A 20,680-nucleotide genomic window follows, 5' to 3' on the forward strand; every position below is an offset into this window, starting at 1 on the left:
GAAATTGTGGTGGAAAAGAAGAAAGTAACTCAAGTTCCAATGCCTTCAGTGAATCAGTGGGAGGGACTAGAAGACCTACAGTTGAGACCACCAACAAGGAGGAACCAACAGGTTGTATACTCTGATGGTTTATGCTTCAAAGAGAGCTGGAAGCTTTTGAAGTAAGAAGCCACCAGGAAAATAAAGCCATCAAAGAACATCCAGGTTTCAACTACAGCAAGGAGGAAAGAGAACATTCAAAGAAGATGACAGACTTCGAGTTCCAAAGGGCAAAGTAGGAGGGTTTGGGAAGCCTGGAGGACTTGAGAGATAATATCAGATCAGAAGAATGAATGGACGTGAATAGTGAGAGAAGCAAAGGGGTGCTTACTGATGATATGAACTGATTATGACTCAGCTCTGCTGAAAGGTGATTTGAATTGTGATAACCGTAATGAAAATTAATAAAGACATAATTCAAAGCATGTGGATTACACCTCCTTAATTCATCTTCTCTCTGTCCCTACTGTCACTAGCTCAGGCCACTTCTAACCTGCCTCCTAGCCTTCTAACCTGCCTCCATCTCTTCACTGCCCTCTCCCCCTACCATGCTATAGCAATTCTCTACCCCAACACCATTCAATCTCCTGAAAATGCAAATCCGATCATGCCCCTCACTCCTGTGGTTAAACTCTTTCAGTAGCCCCTCCTTACTCAAAGGATGACATTCTTGGCTCAAAGGTCCATCTTGATCTGAACATATTTCCTCTCTAGACAATCTCTTCACCACTCCACCACCTTACACTGTATGATCTAGAGATAATGAACAACCTAGAGTCTCCTAAACATGCACAGGCTGTTCCTTGTGCCTAAAACCTACCCACACCTCATACCCCATCCCCTTACCTGGCTAATTTCAACTCAATCTTCAGCTCTCAACTTAAACTACAGCTAATGTAAGAGCCCATTTTGATTCCTCAAGACTGAGTTAGATGCTCAAAGACTTAGTGTTTGCATCATATAATATGTATACAATTCTTCAACTGCCTGTGAACTAGGCTTTAAGTCCTTGAGAACAGATACTGTTATTTTATTCACTAAACCTCCTCTGAACTTACCACAGTTCTAAACATGTAGTGGATGTTATATTAATATTTGTTAAGTGAATAAATTAATAATTAGCTTCCTATCTTCCAGGCCTGGAACACCCCAGCCATTGCTTCTTGCCTTGCTAAATTTTTCTCAACAATATTTTAAATAAAAAATAATTAACATAGCATATCAAGGGAGAATGCCAGGTGTCATGCCTGTTATATATTCAATAGGAAAACCCAGACTCTTCCTAATACTGACAATTTAGAGTAGGCCCCTACACTAAAAACAAGGATAACTTAGGTTATTTAATATCATGATATAAGGTAATAAGAAAAATATCCATTCAAAAGGGAGCACACATATCATTGAAAAAATTTTAACATTCAAGAAACCCCAAAGTTCTATCTACCCATCTACTCAAAGTACAATTCTAATTGCATATATTTAAATATTAATACTATATACTTGAGAATATAAATTAGCTCTGTATATATTACATTTTATTTTAAAAAGCATAGACCTATATTACCCATACACAAAAAGTCATCTGCAGACATCAATAATCGCTTTCTACTTGCCAACCTGACATGCTTCCACTACGAATCCATTTCATTGGTATGCCAGAAGTAAAATTATTAAGGAGTAAAAATTACACCAACTCCTGCCAGCCCAGATTCCAACCTGTCCTTCAAAACTCAGCTGAAAAGTCACCTTCATGTGAAGTCTTCCAAGATCAAGTTGACCTTCCAGCCCCTATCATACCACACTAAAACTACTGATTGTCTATACATCCATTTCTCTACTGCACCCAGACAACAGAGACCTTCTTTTTCCATATTTGTATTTCTAAAACAGTACTAGGCACTCAACAAATTATTAATGAATGAGTGGACAAAAGAATGAATATACACGTCTGTACACCCTACTACATATTAGTATATTCAACTCTGAGAGCTCTTGATCTTATTCCCAAGTTTGTGCTGATTTGAGGAGGAGCTCTCTAAACTATCCTATAAATATTTAAAGATTCTAAGATAGTACTTAAGTATTACTACTGAAAATTTAAGTACAGGAAGTCCTAATTAACTCATTAATGGGCTAAGAAAGGCCCACCTGACTAAATGAACAGTTTAAGTTATTTAAAACAGAACTTGTTTGGATGTATTCTACATTCAGTTGCCCCAATCCATGCTGGTATTTCTACTTTACACAGAAGAGTATAATATGAATATATAGTTTTACTGAAAAACTGTGGTTGGACAGACGGAACATCACACTTTTTATCACTCATTATTATTAACTTACCAAGGAAAATATAAAAAGTTAATGAAAATAGAAAGTATATTATAGTACAGAAAGCCTTATATCCTACTAGAACAATAAGATAAAACTATCTTAAATAATTCTAGGTTGAGCCTTTATTTTTAAAAGCTACTGACTTATGTTCTATTACTTGACTTTAAAGTTAGGAACAAACTCAGGTAATTAAAGTCATTTTCCTTTATTTCATAAATACGATGTATAATTTAGCATATATCCCACAAGACACATCACATCTAGGTAGGTACAGGTAAACAAAGCTCAGTCCTATTAGGCCGCATTCATCTTTGAGTGAAGCCTCACAGAAATCACACAGGAATATACTAGAGTTGTCTAGTAACAGTTATACCGAGGAAGAAGGCCCAGAGAACAGTCAGGAGGTGAGAGAATAGTGAAGTGAAAACTTCCACTCACTCACTAGAACCTACATCCACAGCAGGTGATTTCTGCAGTAGCTCTATGACCCCATTACCCTGGGAACTTTGAGGATAACAAGGAAAGCCTGTATCTGTTTCTGGGCGCAGGCTGCAGTTGTTCTGAGATATGTGAAGTGCTTTCTATACAGAGAAATTTTTCTATGTCCTTTACAATTAAAAGAATCTCATATTCTTTAACAGATGACCTCTCAGTCCAACACCTATTTCTTTGGGGTGGATTTTTTTCAGTTTTGTTTACTTGAGATATTCAAAATAGTTCATTTCTCATCTTAGAAAACATCTTAGATATAGTATGTCTTTATAATTACAATGATTTTCTCGGGATTAAGGTCAATGGCTATGATACAATTTCTCTTTTCCATTTAAAAGTCTCATATAGATGGCATCAAGGGAAAAGCAGAAAATATTAAGATACAGTCTTGGTAACATGGAGAAACCCCATCGCTACAAAACAATACAAAAATTAGCCAAGCAAGGTGGTGTATGTCTGTAGTCCCAGCTACTTGTGGGTCTGAGCTGGAGCCCAGGAGGTGAGGGCTACAGTGAGCTGTGTTCGCACCACTGCCCTGGGTGACAAAGCGAGACCCTGTCTCAAAAAAAAAAAAAAAAAAAAGGGAAAGAATGAGATATACTTCTAGATTTTACACTTGGTGCTCTCAGTGGAGAAAAGGATAGTACTTAAATGGCATTACAATGCTTTTGATAAAGATCATGTTATTTGGTATCTCACTGTGGTTTTGATTTGCATTTCTCTGATGGCCAGTGATGATGAGCATTTCTTCATGTGTTTTTTGGCTGCATAAATGTCTTCTTTTGAGAAGTGTCTGTTCATGTCCTTTGCCCACTTTTTGATGGGGTTGTTTGTTTTTTTCTTGTAAATTTGTTTGAGTTCATTGTAGATTCTGGATATTAGCCCTTTGTCAGATGAGTAGGTTGCAAAAATTTTCTCCCATTCTGTAGCTTGCCTGTTCACTCTGATGGTAGTTTCCCTTGCTGTGCAGAAGCTCTTTAGTTTAATTAGATCCCATTTGTCAATTTTGGCTTTTGTTGCCATTGCTTTTTGTGTTTTAGACATGAAGTCCTTGCCCACGCCTATGTCCTGAATGGTATTGCCTAGGTTTTCTTGTAGGATTTTAATGGTTTTAGGTCTAACATTTAAGTCTTTAATCCATCTTGAATTAATTTTTGTATAAGGTGTAAGGAAGGGATCCAGTTTCAGCTTTCTACATATAGCTAGTCAGTTTTCCCAGCACCATTTATTAAATAGGGAATCCTTTCCCCATTTCTTGTTTTTGTCAGGTTTGTCAAAGATCCAGTTAGAATGGCCATCATTAAAAAAGCAGGAAACAACAGGTGCTGGAGAGGATGTGGAGAAATAGGAACACTTTTACACTGTTGCTGGGACTGTAAACTAGTTCAACCATTGTGGAAGTCAGTGTGGCGATTCCTCAGGGATCTAGAACTAGAAATACCATTTGACCCAGCCATCCCATTACTGGGTATATACCCAAAGGACTATAAATCATGCTGCTATAAAGACACATGCACACGTATGTTTATTGCAGCACTATTCACAATAGCAAAGAGTTGGAACCAACCCAAATGTCCAACAACAATAGACTGGATTAAGAAAATGTGGCACATATACACCATGGAATACTATGCAGCCATAAAAAATGATGAGTTCGTGTCCTTTGTAGGGACATGGATGAAACTGGAAAACATCATTCTCAGTAAACTATCACAAGGACAAAAAACCAAACACCACATGTTCTCACTCATAGGTGGGAATTGAACAATGAGAACTCACGGACACAGGAAGGGGAACATCACACTCTGGGGACTGTTGTGGAGTAGGGGGAGGGGGGAGGGACAGCATTAGGAGATATACCTAATGCTAAATGACGAGTCAATGGGTGCAGGAAATCAACATGGCACATGGATACAGATGTAACAAACCTGCACATTGTGCACATGTACCCTAAAACCTAAAGTATAATAAAAAAAAAAAAAAAAAAAAAAAGATCATGTTATTTGGAGCCAATCTGCCAGAGTTTTCCTGGCCGCCCTCTATGACACTGAACAAGTTACTTAAGCTCTCTCTTCCCCCAGTTTCCCCATCTTTAAAGATGGGAACAATAACAGTGCTTACTCAGAGGTTTGGTGTTTGGTGTTACAATTAAATGTGTTTATATAGTAACATTTGGAACACTCTTTGGCACATAGCTAACAATTACATAGTCCTTACTGTTACTTAACACACCGTTCTTCTAATTAGCAACCACAATTCCCTAGTTATGTTGTTTTGATTTGTTTTTTTTAAGACAGGGTTTCCCTCTGTCACCCAGACTGGAGTACAGTGGCACAATCATGGCTCACTGTAGCCTCAAACTCCTGGGTTCAAGTGATTCTCCTGCCTCAGTCTCCCAAGTACCTAGGACTAGGACTATAGGTTTATGTCTGCATACCATCACACCCAGCTAATTTTTTTTTTTTTTTTTTGGTAGAGACAGGGTCTCCCTATCTTGCCCAGGCTAATCTCGAAGTTCTGGGCTCATGCAATCCTCCCACTTCAGCCTCCCAAACAAAGTGCCGTGATTACAGGCATGAGCCGCTACACTCAGCCCCCTAATTATGTTTTTATACTCCCTAAGTAAATTCTCCAGCATCTTATATCTTTCTATTCCCTAGAAGGTTTCTGCATGCTAATGAGAGATGCATTGTCAAGTTAGAGAGGCAGGGTCCTGCCATGAAGGCCTTATCTGCCATGTTAGACTTGACCTATATAAAACAGGTGCAATTAAGCAGTTTCAAACAGCATAAAACATGATCAGATAGGCAATGTAGATAGATCACTCTGATAGCTGTGTGGGAAGGCAGCATTTTGGGTAGCAATAGGAAGCTGCCAGAGTCCAGAGAAGAAAAAATGAGAAGACTAGGACTCTGATAGAAGGAACGAGAGAAGAAGAGATTCAAGAAATAATCAGAAAGAAACACTGGAAAGGTGAAGCTACTTTCTAAGAGAATATAAAGAATAAAACAAGTTTATGAGGAAAGTAAAGGGTTTAAGTTAGAGCACACAGAGCTTCTGGAATAGATGAGACATCCATTGAGGTTATTCAGTAGGCCAGTGAATTATTTCTCAATTGGAGGAAAGGTCCTAAACAGAGATATACATGGTTAGTTGAAAACTTCAGAGGTGATTACCCAAGTAAAACACTGTCTACTGAGGAAAAGAATAGTAGAATCAGGAAAAACAACTGAGAAAAAACAATAATTTAAGGCAAAAAGGAAAAATTATGCAACCAGATAGATAATGAAAGGTCAAAGGGGTATGAAATTGAGAAAATTTGATGTCACAGAAGTCAAGAAATCTTTGTTCTCCAAAGAAGCAGCATATGATTATATCAAGTAGAGTAGGTAAATCCAATAAATTTCCAAGAACTAAAAACTAATAAAAATTATTTGTGATTTTAAAACATCATTTATTAAAGATAAAGAAGTCACAACAATCTTATATATGCACTTCACTGCAAAGCTTCAAAATACATGAAGCAAAAACCGATCTAACAGGAAAAATAAAATCTAAAATCACAGTTGGAAACTTTGATACTTCTCTCAATAATTGTTACAACACATAGAAAATTAACAAGAATACAGAAGATGTGAACAGCACTACCAATCATTCAGAATACACACAAACATTGACCAAGATAGACCACGTTCTGGGACATAAAGTAAGACTTAAAAAATCAGAAAGGACAGAATTCATGCAAACTATGGGTCTCTGACCACGAGGGAACTAAATTACAAATCAGACACAGTCAAATATCAGGAAAACCCCTAAATATTTGGAAGTTAAATAACATATACCAAAATAACCCATGGGTCAAACAAGATAAGAAATTTAAAATATTCAATTCAATGAAATTTTGTGGGATGCAGCTAAAGCAGCTGTCAGAGGAAAATTTATAGCATAAAAAATCTAGTATGTTAGCAAACAAAGGCATTAAATCAATGACTTAGAGTTCTACCTTAAGAAATCAGAGAAAAAATAATAAAACAAAAGAAAGTATATAATAAAGGTAAAACAAACAAAAACAAAAGAACTATAAAGAAAATTAGTGAAAACAAAAGCTAGTTTTTCAAAAGATCAATAAAACTGGCAAACCTCTAGCCAGATTAGTCACAGAGAGAAACACAGAAAACACAAATTATCAATATGAGGATTGCAAAGGGGGTAATTAATACAGATCCTGCATTAAAGGGATAAGAAAATATCACAAAAAACTTTATACCCATAAATTCAACAACATAGATAAAATGTAAAATATAGGTAAAAATTTAGATTTAACAATATAGGTAAAATTTATGTCCTTGAAAGACATAAACTACCAAGGCTCACTTAGGAAAAAAATAGATTACTTGAATAGTCCTATATCTAGTAACAAACATTTAAACAAGAAAATGTCAAATAAGCACATAAAAAAATGTTCAACATTAGTAATTGTGGGAAACGATTTGTCAGTTTCTTACCAAGTTAAAGACACACTTACTATAGGACTCCCACAAAAAAACAAAAACATATACACACAAAAAAACAACACTGTACTCAAATGCTCATAGCAACTGTACTAATAATAGCCAAAAACTGGAAACAACTCAAACTGCTGAAGAATTAAACCAATTGTAGTATTACAAAACAATGAGCCAGACACAAAGGCAACACACTTTGTGACTCCATTTATACGAAATTCTAAAAACTGAACTATAGTTCAGAATGCTGATATGTGTTTGCAAAAGCCGGGATAGGAGAAGAGAATTGACTGCAAGGGGGTACAGAGGGAACCTTTTGGGGTGATGGAAATATTTCATATCACAACTAGTGCACACATTATTGTATACACTTCTCAAAATTCATCAGATTATACTCAATATTGGTGCATTATATTGTAAGTAAATCATACCTCAATTTTTTTTTTTAACTTTTAGATTCAGAAGTACATGTGCAGGTTTGTTATATAGATAAACTCATGTCACATAGGTTTGTTGTACAGATTATTTCAGCCAGGTACTGGTCCTAGTACTAGTACTTAATAGATATTTTTTCTGATATTCTCCCCCCTCCCACCTATCACCCTCAAGTATGCCCCAGTGTCTGTTTTACCCCTCTTTGTGTCCATGCGTTCTCATCATTTAGCTCCCACTTATAAGTGAGAACATGCAGTATTTGGTTTTCTGTTCCTGTGTTAGTTTGCTAAGGATAATGGCCTCCAGCTCCATCCATGTTCCTGCAAAGGACATGATCTTGTTCGTTTTTATGGCTGCATAGTATTCCATGGTGTATTAGTACCATACTTTCTTTATCCAATCTGCCATTGATGGGCATTTAGATCGATTCCATGTCTTTGCTATTGTAAATAGTGCTGCAATGACCATACGTGTACATGTGTCTTTATGGTAGAAAAATTTATATTCCTTTGGGTATATACCCAGCATTGAGATTGCTGGATCATACCTCAGTTTTTTAAAGCGTATATTACTAATCACAGCACTAAATTATAAACGCACAGTTTACCAAGCATCTTACTTACTTTGTCCCTTAAACTATGTCTATACCAAGGCTCAAAAGCTACATAACTAACACAAAGTCACACAGCTAGTAAATAGCAGAGGTGGCACTCTAACCTGGCTTTCCTACATGCAACTACATATAATAAAGAATAGACACTAATGAAAAGACCTCATAACTTCCTCTAGTTTCTGTGCAGGCCAGTGTTTGGTTTTCTAGCTATAGCTCTTAACCATTTGTGGGTCATGAAATCAATTTAGTGGATTTAATCACCTTTTTTTTTTTTTTTTTAAGGAATGGAGAGGAGTGAAGAAAATTAGAAAGGAATGGAAATAAAAAGATCAGAATTCATTTTGCTTAGAAATGTTAAATACTGGTTTTTAAACTTTTGTTTCAACTGAGAAGCAGAGAGTTTAGGAGTTTATGCATGCCAGGCTACAAAATAAAATGTATTTCTTAATGCAGTATCTAGTCAAAAAGATTTGAAAACCATTGCTGCAGGCCAAACAGTAAAGCAGGCTGCAGTTAGATGAACAAAGAGATGAGGATCATAGAAGTACTCTACTGTAGAGAAATGGTTGTGAAGGACAGGAGAGAAAACAGTTAAGTCAAAAACAACTCCTACACTCCAAAAACACTCAGTGGACACGCTGATGGATAATTCAGCATTGTCACATCCACATTCAATGTTTTCCAACTTACCTTTTCAAACTTGTCTCCCTTCACTCCCCCTCCTCCCAACCTTTTTGCCTCTATGAGGAAAACCTTCCTCAAAACCCAGGTATAAGCAATGGAAGTTATAAGCTAAACATTTATTCATCTTTATTTATTACCCTAGCACCTAAGCTGCACTTTATACAAAGAGAATGCTCATATTTATAGAACAAACACTGCTTATAGTCTATTAACTCTGCCTAGGGAACCCAACACTATAGCAATCCTTTATTCCTTTAACAAGACAGTGAAATTCAATTCTGATAGTAACTCAAGAAATAACCTTAAAACATAAAGTACTTTTGCAGACCTTTAACAAAACAACTTAAAGAGATAGGTTTTTAACATTAATGCTTCCCGTGATGTTTTAATGTTTCTAAAATACTGTTATTCAAATGTATGACTACAGCACAATGCTATTCTTATATGCCTCTCTCAAGTTCTGACCAAAAAAAAGGCTATTCACATTAAGAATTTCTACGTTGAAAGCATACATGCAATGTGTATGTTGTAAGGGGGCAAACTTCAATCAGAAAACATATTGCTAGCACATATCAAGCATCATTGGCAAATGCTGCCCTGAGTTCTAACACACCAGAAATAGTTTAAAGAGCCCTCAAAATATCCAGCTACCCTTTCCCTTCTCACAACTCTGCATTGATCTATAACATATACCCTGGAAGGCTCAGCTACAAACGTGTCACACCACTTCCCTGTCCGTACATCAAGAAACATATTTTAAAGGGGTAAAAACGGACAGAACTGAATGCAGCAGGTCAACGAAAACTTAAGAAACTCACCAAAACTCTATGAGAAAGGAAGAAACTGTATAATTAGTCCCAATTTAAATAAGTGAACAATCAAATAATTGATTTGCCAAGGTAACAGAGCTAAGAAGAGGTAAAATTCTGTCTTTCACCAAGAATCTTCTGATTCCAAATCCAACAATGCTCTTTCTACACTGCATCAGTCAACAATGAATAAGAAAGAATTTACTCTTTGGTGTCTCCTGTTGAAGATAGCCATGCTTATTCTCAAATCTCTGCAGCAACAGATACAGATGCCTAAACTAGGCTACCTGCCTGATCCTTCCCTGGACTAAATTCTGGGCCTACTCAAGAGACAAGCTAAAGCACAAGATCAGAAGAGAACAGTGAGAGTGAGGAGACAGCAGTTCAGTCAGCAAGTCCACGTGAAGAGGGTCAATGAGGAATCCAGGAGAGACAGACATGTGTACAATTAAGAAGAAAGCAGGTGCAAGGCAACACTCAGCAATCCAGGCAAGCGGTCAGAAAGACTGACAGAAGGTCCTCATTACAGCTCCCTTACCTTGTGCAAAAAAGGCAAGACTCTGTCTCTGGGAAGCCTGACTAGCGCCAAGCCAGGCTGAGATCCAATACCAGGCAGGTTATCAGAACAGTGACTCTTTCACTTGTTCAACAAAAAAATTTATTAAAATATTCACTATGTGCCAGAAAGCACGCTAGGTACTAGAAGTATTCATTACACATCGTCTGTGCCTTCAAAAGGTTTAAACCATTGAGAAAGGCAGATAATAAATGATGTATTGTTGAAGATATGCACTAGGCATTATGGTAACAACTCAAAAGTTTTTACCTTACCAAGGCCAGCTGCAGGGATAAGGGGAGAGGTGAGGAATCGGGGAAGGTCAGAGAAAGAACTAAGAAAGTCCTCAATGAGGAACTCAATCATTAATATGAGATAGAGCAACATGGCTTCTGGAATGGCATGCCGAAGCCACCCCATGACTCTAGTTTCTAAAACTTAAGGTAAAGATCGTGGGTTGGCAGTGTGCAAGGACTGTCATATAATGAAAACAAGGGCAGTGTTTCAAAGAGAAAAAAAATGCAATGTCCATAAAATATGAATAAACCTCAAAAATGTCATCATACAGAATACTATCCAGCAATAAAAGTGAATGAGCCTGGTGCAGTGGCTCACATCTACAATCCCAAAACTTTTGGAGGCCATGGCAGAAGGATCACTTGAGCCCAGGAGTTTAAACCCAGCCTGGGCAACATAGGGAGATCTTGTCTCTCCAAAAAATTTAAAACTTCAAAATTAGCTAGGTGAGGTGGTGCATGCCTGTAATCCCCGCTACTCAGGAGGCTGATGTGGGAGGATTGCTTGAGCCCAGGAGGTCAAGACTGCAGTGAGTCATGATCATGTCACTGCACTTCAGCCTGGACAACAGAGTGAGACCCTGTCTCAAAAAAACAAAACAAAACAAAACAAAACAAAAACAAATGAAGTACTGATACATGCAACAATGTGGATGAACCTTGAACACATTATGGTAAGTGAAATAATCACGAAAGACCACATACGATATGAGTCAATTTACATGAAATGTCCAGAACAGGCAAATCTATACACTCGGAAAGTAGACTGGTGGTTGCCTAGAACTGAGGGAGTTGAGGGAAAACAGAGAGGGACTATTTATGAACATGACATTTCTTTTAAGGGTGACGAAAATTCTAAAAATTTACAGTCATTCTAAAAATGACTGTAGTAATGGTTGTACAATTCTTCTGAATATACTAAACACCACTAAATTATATACTTTTAATGGGTGAATTGTATGCTCCATGAATTATAGATCAAAGCTGTTACAAATATATCATTGTATATCATAGAAATTCAAACATAAAAATTGCAGATGGTTTATCAGCCTTAAGAAGCCATTTGCAAGCTGGGTTAAGTTAGCACAGTAAGTATATGAGACTTGAAGCAATGTGGAACAAAATTCAAGCTATGACTGTATCACTTGCCAGCTGGGCACACTTGGGCAAGCTACTTAATCCGTCTGAGCCTCAATATTGTCAATTGTAAAATAAAGACATCTACCTTGCAAGTTGAGAAATCTGTGTTGTTACCAATTTCTATATGTTAGTATATGAAAATGTCATCCAGAAAATTATATGTAAATATGCTTTTCTTAGGTACTATTCAAAGGAATAAAACATATCAACATTCTAACACAATTTTTTAAATCATTCATGTCAAGATCTACGTTTCATTCATCTTTGTATTCTACCTTACCCAGGTGCAAAAGACAGTCCTTTGATATTAGAGGTACTATTTTCTAAGTGCTTACTATGGTCTAGGCATTCTCCTTCATGCTTCATATATGGTGAAGTTTAATGCAAAGCCTGGTCAATGGGGGTCCATGCTTTTTCCTCTATAACACACTTACATATTTTTGGTGTCATTGTTTATTTGTGTTTTGTTGTTGTTCTTCTTGTTATTCCTTTACTATTAGCCACAAGTTACATTTAAAAATATATTTCTCAGAAAAACTTACTTGACTATGCAAGAATCTATAATGGTGCTATAAAGTGTTACTTACTATGAGAAGCCCTATTATTTTCAACACAAAAAACATAGTAAGGCATGCCCGGTTCTCTCATTTTTAAGCAAAATTTTAAAAATATATATGCATAATATTTTAGTCTGACTTACTTTAATTAGCAACTACATATTTCTGAAAAGCTGACATGTCTTTGCTATTTTTACTTCTTTTTTGAAGTGTGCAACTCATTCCTAAAGAATGAGAGTTGATTTGAATGATTCAAAGTTGACTAACAATTTGTAATTAAACAAATTTTTTGATTAACATATCCACCATTCACTTTACAACTTAAAACCAACAATTTAGTGTATTTTATCAGTTCTGCCTCTTATTTCAGCACTATAAGAACAGTACGTTTCCAATATATGTGACTTTTAGCAATTTCAAAGATGTTAGCAGAGCACACCATCCACGTTAAATGGTTAGTTACAATTCATAACAAAGGAAAAGTTGAAGATAATCTTACCATATCATCCGTCAGTGTCCTAATATTTAAATGCTGCAAATTTAAAAAAAGCAATCATATCAGTAATTTATAACTGCTTTTTTATTTTAGTTAATAGGGTACATTCAAAATTCTACAATCCTAACTTGAATATAATTAAATTTCTGACAGTCCAATAAAAACACATTATATATAATCATTTTAATCTCTTTCTTAAAAAGATGGACAAAAGTTACCCTGCATCTGGTAGTTCCAAACACTTACTAAAATTTTTTTTAAAACTTTGTAAACCTCACAAACTAAAAAATTAACTATAGTACAATAAATATATTATCCCAATTAACAGTATTAATTACCATTAAGTATATGAACTTAGAACACAATGGATCTGTCTGAGAATGAGGGCACATAGAAAAAATAAAACAAAAAAGAACATTGGATATAAAAGATTTTAATGTGATCATTTTTCAGAAAATTTTTCGTATTATAAAACAGTGAAACTTTAAATTTACCATTACTATGCAGCATAATAGATAATGAAGTACTTTGCTGTCTTAATTAACTTAAACAATTCTAGTAACGGAGAAGAATGTACTAAAATGACTATTTGCATCTTTAACATCAGTTTGATTTATCACCAGTGGTGACAGCAGACACTTTTCAATTTCATTGCTAGCTTCAAGGACCCTTTTGCTGATTTCCTTGCTAGACGAACATAAGACCATTCTAGAGAGTGAATAGTTTCCTACAAAATACAATTCAAAAGAAAAAATAATTATTTAGAGAAAAAACACAGAAATCTAAGTTTTATAAGTCCCAGTGTCGGGCAAGATATTGTATTCAAGTAACTGGAGTCAATTACCAATTCTCCTTTCTCTTATTCACTGGAGCATTCAATTTTTAAAGGGGCAGGGAAAGGGTCAAACACATTTTCTAAATAGGAAACAAGGTCTACTCTTTTATAAGGACAGATGTTAACAACCATTATCTAACAGACTAAGTGGTACACAGTTAAATTCAACATTTACTTAATAGAATAAAATTTATCATTCATGTTTGTATACTCAAGCACACCTTCATGCTCATGAATCTACCTCAGTGATGATCCAGATTAAAAATCTGTACAATGTAAATCACCATCCCAGATTCTCTTCTCCCTTTCTTTCACCAAGATTTTCCTTCTTCTAGTGCAAAGGAAAGAAGGTAACTGGGATCTAAAATGAATTTTGTGTATACCAAAGAAAATGTAGCCAAATGAAAGACCATTAGCCACACCACTAGGTTCCAGATTGAACTGCCCTGTTGAATTAGAATCACCTACTTTGACTTGGGAATAAGGAAGTAATAATAGTGGATTAACTAAGGGTTAGTATCTAATACCAGGCTACAGAATTTGCTTTTTTATCAATACTATCTTCAGTCTTTGAAATTAACAAGTATGCACGGTGGTCCTTAAAAGTGTTTGGGATCCTGAGTGGGACTGTAAAGTATGTAAGGAACTTAGGGCCAGAGTGTCACCCCAGAGACCACTACTAAAATTAAACCCAAACGTAGAGGGCTCTTGAGTTTGCAGAGAAAGGAGCTGGGGCAATGCCTGCGTGGGGCGCCCTTCCTCTAACAGCCTGTTGTATGTGTGCCTTCCTGCCAGTAGAGGCTTCCAGCCTATTGCATTTGGTTAACCACATTTCACTCTTGTTATTCTACAATCAGAGGTATCACTCCAATCACATCTCATTTCACTCTCAAAAGGGTTCATTTCAAGTTCCTGTGACAAAGGAAAAAAAAAAGTGGCATGTAATGAACTTCTGGCACAATGGCATGCCAAGTGGCCTAATGCTTAAAAGGTAAAGCCAAAGAAATAAAGTATAAAGCTGAAATCCTATTTAGAATGGTATGCCACAATAAAGAGAAAAACATCTATTTAAACAAATAAAATATTCCCAAAACCAGCTTCAGTTGCTTCAGGAAAAAGCCATAAAAGTGATATTTTAAAAAGTTAAGAGTAAAAGACAATAAAAGTAGATAAATAATTTTAAAATAAAGACCACTAGGGTCCAGGCAAGATTTATGATCTAAAAACTACATAAAAGATACAGAAAGTAAAAGGAAAATACAACTAGATAGGAAAATAGGAAATGTAAGTTACATGATGCAAAATCCAGTTGTAAACATTCAAGAGAAACACTTATATACTGTCAAAGGTCTAAAATTAGACCAACTTTTTAAAATTTCAGTTGGGCTCACAATGTTCAGGAAAAAGAACTGCCACTCTTATGTAAAAACAAGGCAACCCCAGGGATCCATTTTTGGTCACGGTTTTTTGTTTTTTTTTTAAATATATACATTCTGAAACTATCTCATTGAGGATATAGCTTTTTAAAAGATTTAATTTCCTAAAGGCTTGATCCGTTTTCAAACTATATAGGTACGTACATAAGCCCAGTTATAACCTATGTTATTATATTTCCCAAAGAACATGTGATGAATCACAACAGAATTAAGATGCAGGTGTATCTTGCACGGAGAAGTAAGAAAACTCAAAGGGATGTAGATGTGGAGAGTATAACCGAGTCTGAGAGAAAAGAAGGTCAATTCATCATTCCTTCTCTTCCAGAGAACACTTACCTATCAATTCTCACCATTAGCAAGAGAAGTCAATAGGGCAGGAAATCACAGCAAATTCAAGAGTCCAGACAGGACTGGAGAAACTCACTAACAGAGCTGGAAAACTAATCTGAGAATTGTGTTTCTACATCAAAACAATAAAGTCAGAATAGGTTTCAAGATTTAGCTTGCTGAAGAATAGAGATTACATAGTTATGTACATACATGCAATCTTAAACCACTAAAGATAGGCTAGCATTAAAAATCTAAATAAATCTAAGCACTAGTAATTTCCCTTAAAAACTGGAATGTCTCATCACAATTTACTTTAAACGTGAATTAAAGAAAAAATAAACACTAAATACTTACTGAAAAAATGTAAACACTATATCAAGTGGCAATCTTTTGTAGGATGTCTGAATGTTAATACTAAATTCAAGTTTATCACTGAAAAGCTTACATGATCTCAAGGTCCTGCCTGTTTGGCTTATACACATAAAATAGGGACTATCCATGAAGTAGAAATTGCCAAGAAGAGGGAGAAAGGAAGAGAATGACTAACTAAATCCTCAGATAATTCTGTGGGGTTTTAGCCTTACTCTTGTAAATACAAAACTATAAGGGTAATATCCTTAATTAAAATAAGAAAAAACTCTGTAACACAAAAATATTGATTTTATGGTGGTACTGTTTAAAATGAAGTACCTCTGTTTTATAGCCACCAGCAATGCTCTTTTACTATCTCCTAGTTCAGGAAAATAGTTAACTGCAAACATCAATCCAGTTCATGAGTAGCCACTGTGAACATCTACTCCAAAAAGGAAATAGAAACATAAAATCGACTATTAAATGAAAGCAACTAGGAACACCTTTAAAAATAATAACCTGATAGCAAACTTTTAGGGTTATATTTACCAAAAAAAAAAAAAAAAAAAGTTAGAAGCATACAGTTTTAGACATTAAAACTTTCATATCTAAATGTGACTGTGACCTTTACATATATTACCTACCTGGCCTATGATTCTGTAGGTGTTATTAATGTTTTATGGCACTGAAATCAAGTAAAACTCATGATTTTAAATTATAAACAGTTCTGTCCACAAGACTACTGGTTATTGGTTAAGGTGTGATATTAAAGAACATGAGGACTCTTTTCCTAAGCTAAAAACTCATCCTTCTTCCTACGGTCCTATGTTTCTCAACTTACTTAATTCTATTTTCCCCCTAAAAAGTAAGGAGAACCACATACAGATGGGTAACAATGTTTTCTGTTAATGACAGTTCCTAGGATGAATGGTCAAGAGGGTCACTCTGGAATTGAAAGAGGAAAAAAAGCCTTTATAGATTTTTCTTCAAAAGAACATAGGAGTCGGGGGGAAAAAAATAGAAACACAGAACATCGGTCTCTATATTCCCATTTAAGCAATGCATCAAAACTTTTATTGAAGATAGTACATGCTGTCAAAAAATGGATTTAGAGCTTTCAGAGAACTGTCCTAAATGCTGTGAATTCAAGAGGCATGTGAAATAGTTTCCCCACTAATTTAGTTTACAAGTAACAAAGACAGATAAATTGTAGTACACGAAGCAATATACAAACCCAGGAGGTCCACACACAGTGAAAAAGATGCCAAGCTGTAGCCCAAGACTTTTCGCAAATTTTATGTTTTCTTTCATCGGTTAGCACATCTGAACTAGCAGGCCAGTGGAGCAAAGGATCTGTCCACTGATATCATTAGGAACATGACAGCCACCATCAGATTCAAGCCAGCAGGCTGGCATCAATTTATTATTATCAGAACCAAATATGTGGTAGTATTTTTAAATAATCTTTGGCTGACACAGTTTAATTCCATTAAAATTGACATTTTTTTTTTTTTTTTAAGACACAGTCTTGCTCAGTCGCCCAGGCTGGAGTGCAGTAGTGCACTTGATCTCAGGTTCAAGTGATGCTCCTGCCTCAGCCTCTCGAGTAGCTGGGACCACAGGCATGCACCATCATGCCTGGCTAATTTTTGTATTTTTAGTGGAGACACGGTTTTGCCATGTTGGCCAGACTAGTCTCGAAATCCTGACCTCAGGTGATCCTCCCACCTTGGCCTCCCAAAGTGCTGGGATTACAGGAGTGAGCCACCACACCTAGCCAAAAATTTACATCATTTAAGTGGGTTATGAAGGATTACCAACAGGAGGAAAACTTGTAAGATTAAAGACTCAGACAAAATTTTCATAAGCTAGATCCTCTGGACCAGCTGGTTTTTCCAGGTTTTTGTTTGTTTGGCATGCACAAGAATCACACCAAGTCTTCCTTTGAAAAGCTAGATTACAGGGCCTCAGTCTACCAATATTCTTATTCAGTAAGTCTAAGGTGGGACCTGGGAACCCACGTGTTTAAGGAGTCATGCCTGTAATGATGTGGCAGCATGCCCAGGACCACGTGAGAAACCCTACTCCATACTCCACCAGTATCAGCCATTGAACATTCCCTCAGCCTGCACACATATGAATTTCTCATCATGTAGCTCACTTTAAAAACTGGACATACCTGAAACAAGCCACATGAAGGGTATAGATAAGAAGTACAAGAGGATTTCAAAGAAGTGAAGACAGGGAGCTGATAAAGTTGGGACAGGCCTTACTGCCATGAAGTGAAAGGTAACAATTAGTAGTTTTAAGATAATTCAACAATCTCTGGATGTAGGATGAATTACCAATTGCATCATTTATTTAAATGCTTAGTCTAAGGTACAAATCATTTCATAAACATAAACTTAGTACCTAAGTATTAAAGATTGTTCATTGTATCAGACTATGACATGACACCATTTGCTTGACAAAATGAATAAATCACAGGTTACTAACAGGAAGGAAGGACGGAAGGAAGGACGGAAGGAAGGAAGGAAGGAGGGGAAGGGGGAAGCGGGAAGGGGGAAGGGGGAAGGGGGAAGGGGGAAGGGGGAAGGGGGAAGGGAGGGGAGGATATCGTAAAGAAAAAAAGAAAGGATTAGTCTTCTCTTAATCATAATCTATGGCTGATAATAGGTTGAGATGTTGCTCACATTTTTGTTTTGAAGTCCAGATTATTCCTTTCCACCAATAATTTATGAATATGTACTTCAATCTAATAACATTTCTAGCCCACACACCTGTGTTTATCTTAACATCAATACCAATTATAAAGACTATGAAAATTTAAAGTAATATTCCTACCAGCCATGACACTAAACATACCTACAGAGTCTATCTATGGATCATCTCCCTGGCAACTACACAACACACATAGATGTGAAAATATTATTCTTCAAGGGCTCCAGATTTAACATCTAAGAAAGGTCCAAAAATAATACTGAAGCTTTCATAGCACTGAGGGCAAGAGTAGAGCTGGCTCTTTGATACTACAAAGGAAAACTTTTAAGTTCACACGTTTTTTCAGTCCAAGGTGGAAAAAAGTGAAAGGGGAGATGTTAGGAACAGGTGAGAATTAGGAAAAGCTCTCCAGCCTCTTTTAATCTGCTGATTTATTCAAAACTGCAATTCTGCCAACCTCAGAAAGACAAATATACCATGTATTACTCATTATCCAAAGCTTCTCTATTGTCATGCACTCAAGTATCCAGACCTCCCTGCCCCTCAATTCCTCCATCGTGAAAGGAGAGCCAACAAGAGAGATCAGCTTTAAGGAGAAGGCATCATTCAAGTGTCCACAGCAGTGAAAAGATTCATTTCTCTGAGAACACAAGGTTTGAGGCAACATACCTGCTAGGAAAGAACTGCCTCTCTAGAAAAAAACAATTATCATATTGTGGCTTGGAACTCTGACCTAGATTGCACCCCACAGAGGCTAACCTAACAAGTCATTTTTCATTCTAACATAACTCCAATATTCTTTTTCCTTGAATAAACTCATTCAATGTTGGGGTAAAATAAAAGGAGAAATATAACGGCTAATTTAGTAACACAGCTTTTGTACATATTTTAAGATGCCTCTTTGTCTATTTCAGGTCTTTTCACCTATCCTACCAGATCCAAAACTCTCTTGCAACATGTCCAGGGAAAAGCAAATCGAATCTCTGAACCACTTTACAAGTAGGTTCAGTTCTAGGTTATGGGAATCCAAGACCTTTTTCATTGTCTGGAGAAGGCTGAAAAGCATTTACAGTATTTGCTATACAGAGAACTAGAGATCCCAGAACTCCCAGAATCACCTTGAAGCTTATCCCAACTACTAAATTACTTCTGAAAGTGGCTCAGCATCCTAGACATCTTGTCCACGACACAAATTTAGATTGGATGTTCCTGAGACTGACAGAGCATCACCCATTCTTTCACATATATTTGAGAAAGATTTTGTTAATATTTCAGCATCACCATAAAGAAAGGAAATTTGGTTAAACCATTTTAGGAAACAATTTGGTAAAACAAATCCCATGTTCACACTTTAACCTAATAATTCTACTTCTAGAATCTATACTTGGGAATTAAGAAATACAATCAAAAGTTTATATACAAATATGTATCACTACAGCATTACTTTAAATAACTAGAACTGTAATCAGCCTGACATTTCCCCAAACATAGGAAAGATTAAATAAATCACAGTCCTACCAATATGGACTATAATGACATGGAAAAATGCTTACAATACAATGGTACATGAAAAAAAGTGCATTTAAAATTGCATATGTAACATAATTCCAACTTCATTAATATACATATACATGGAAAAAACAAAACAAGAATCAGTTTTCTACGTAAATGCTTACAATGGTACATAAAAAAGTGCATTTAAAATTGCATATGTAACATTTCAACTTCATTAATATACATATACATGGAAAAAAAACAGGAATCATAATTTTATACATCTGGATTATGGGATTTGTGGGGTTTTTTCATATCTTCATGTATTTTCCCAGTTGTCTACAATAAGCATATTTACTTTTAATACAGAAAGTATTTTTTAAGTTACTATGGATAATGCTTTTCAGATTGAGCAGAAAATATAGATTGTTCCTTTTCAAATAAAAATGTATGTATTAATAAAAGAAAAAATGAAAATCTAAAAAACATCTAATAATGTGCACAGACTTTTTAATAGGCTAGTTTTTTAATGCATATTTTCAAGTATGTCAGAATATATT

The 20,680-nt window shown here is 35.8% G+C and overlaps 1 protein-coding gene across 4 annotated transcripts in view; it reads right to left on the reverse strand.

Annotated features, from left to right (window-relative positions):
* Positions 1 to 20,680, reverse strand: part of DIAPH3 (diaphanous related formin 3) — a 502,965-nt gene that overhangs the window by 458,674 nt on the left and 23,611 nt on the right. For 2 of the 4 annotated variants that reach the window (XM_058437956.1, XM_058437950.1), the window contains exon 2: positions 12,957 to 12,989. The exons of the other annotated variants lie outside the window; for them this stretch is intronic. In XM_058437956.1, the coding sequence (XP_058293939.1) occupies positions 12,957 to 12,989 (33 nt within the window). The remainder of the gene's footprint in view (positions 1 to 12,956; positions 12,990 to 20,680) is intronic. 4 annotated transcript variants of the gene reach the window in all.

This window comes from Hylobates moloch, unplaced genomic scaffold (assembly GCF_009828535.3).
Source record: "Hylobates moloch isolate HMO894 unplaced genomic scaffold, HMol_V3 SCAFFOLD_4, whole genome shotgun sequence".
Taxonomy (NCBI): Eukaryota; Metazoa; Chordata; class Mammalia; order Primates; family Hylobatidae; genus Hylobates; species Hylobates moloch.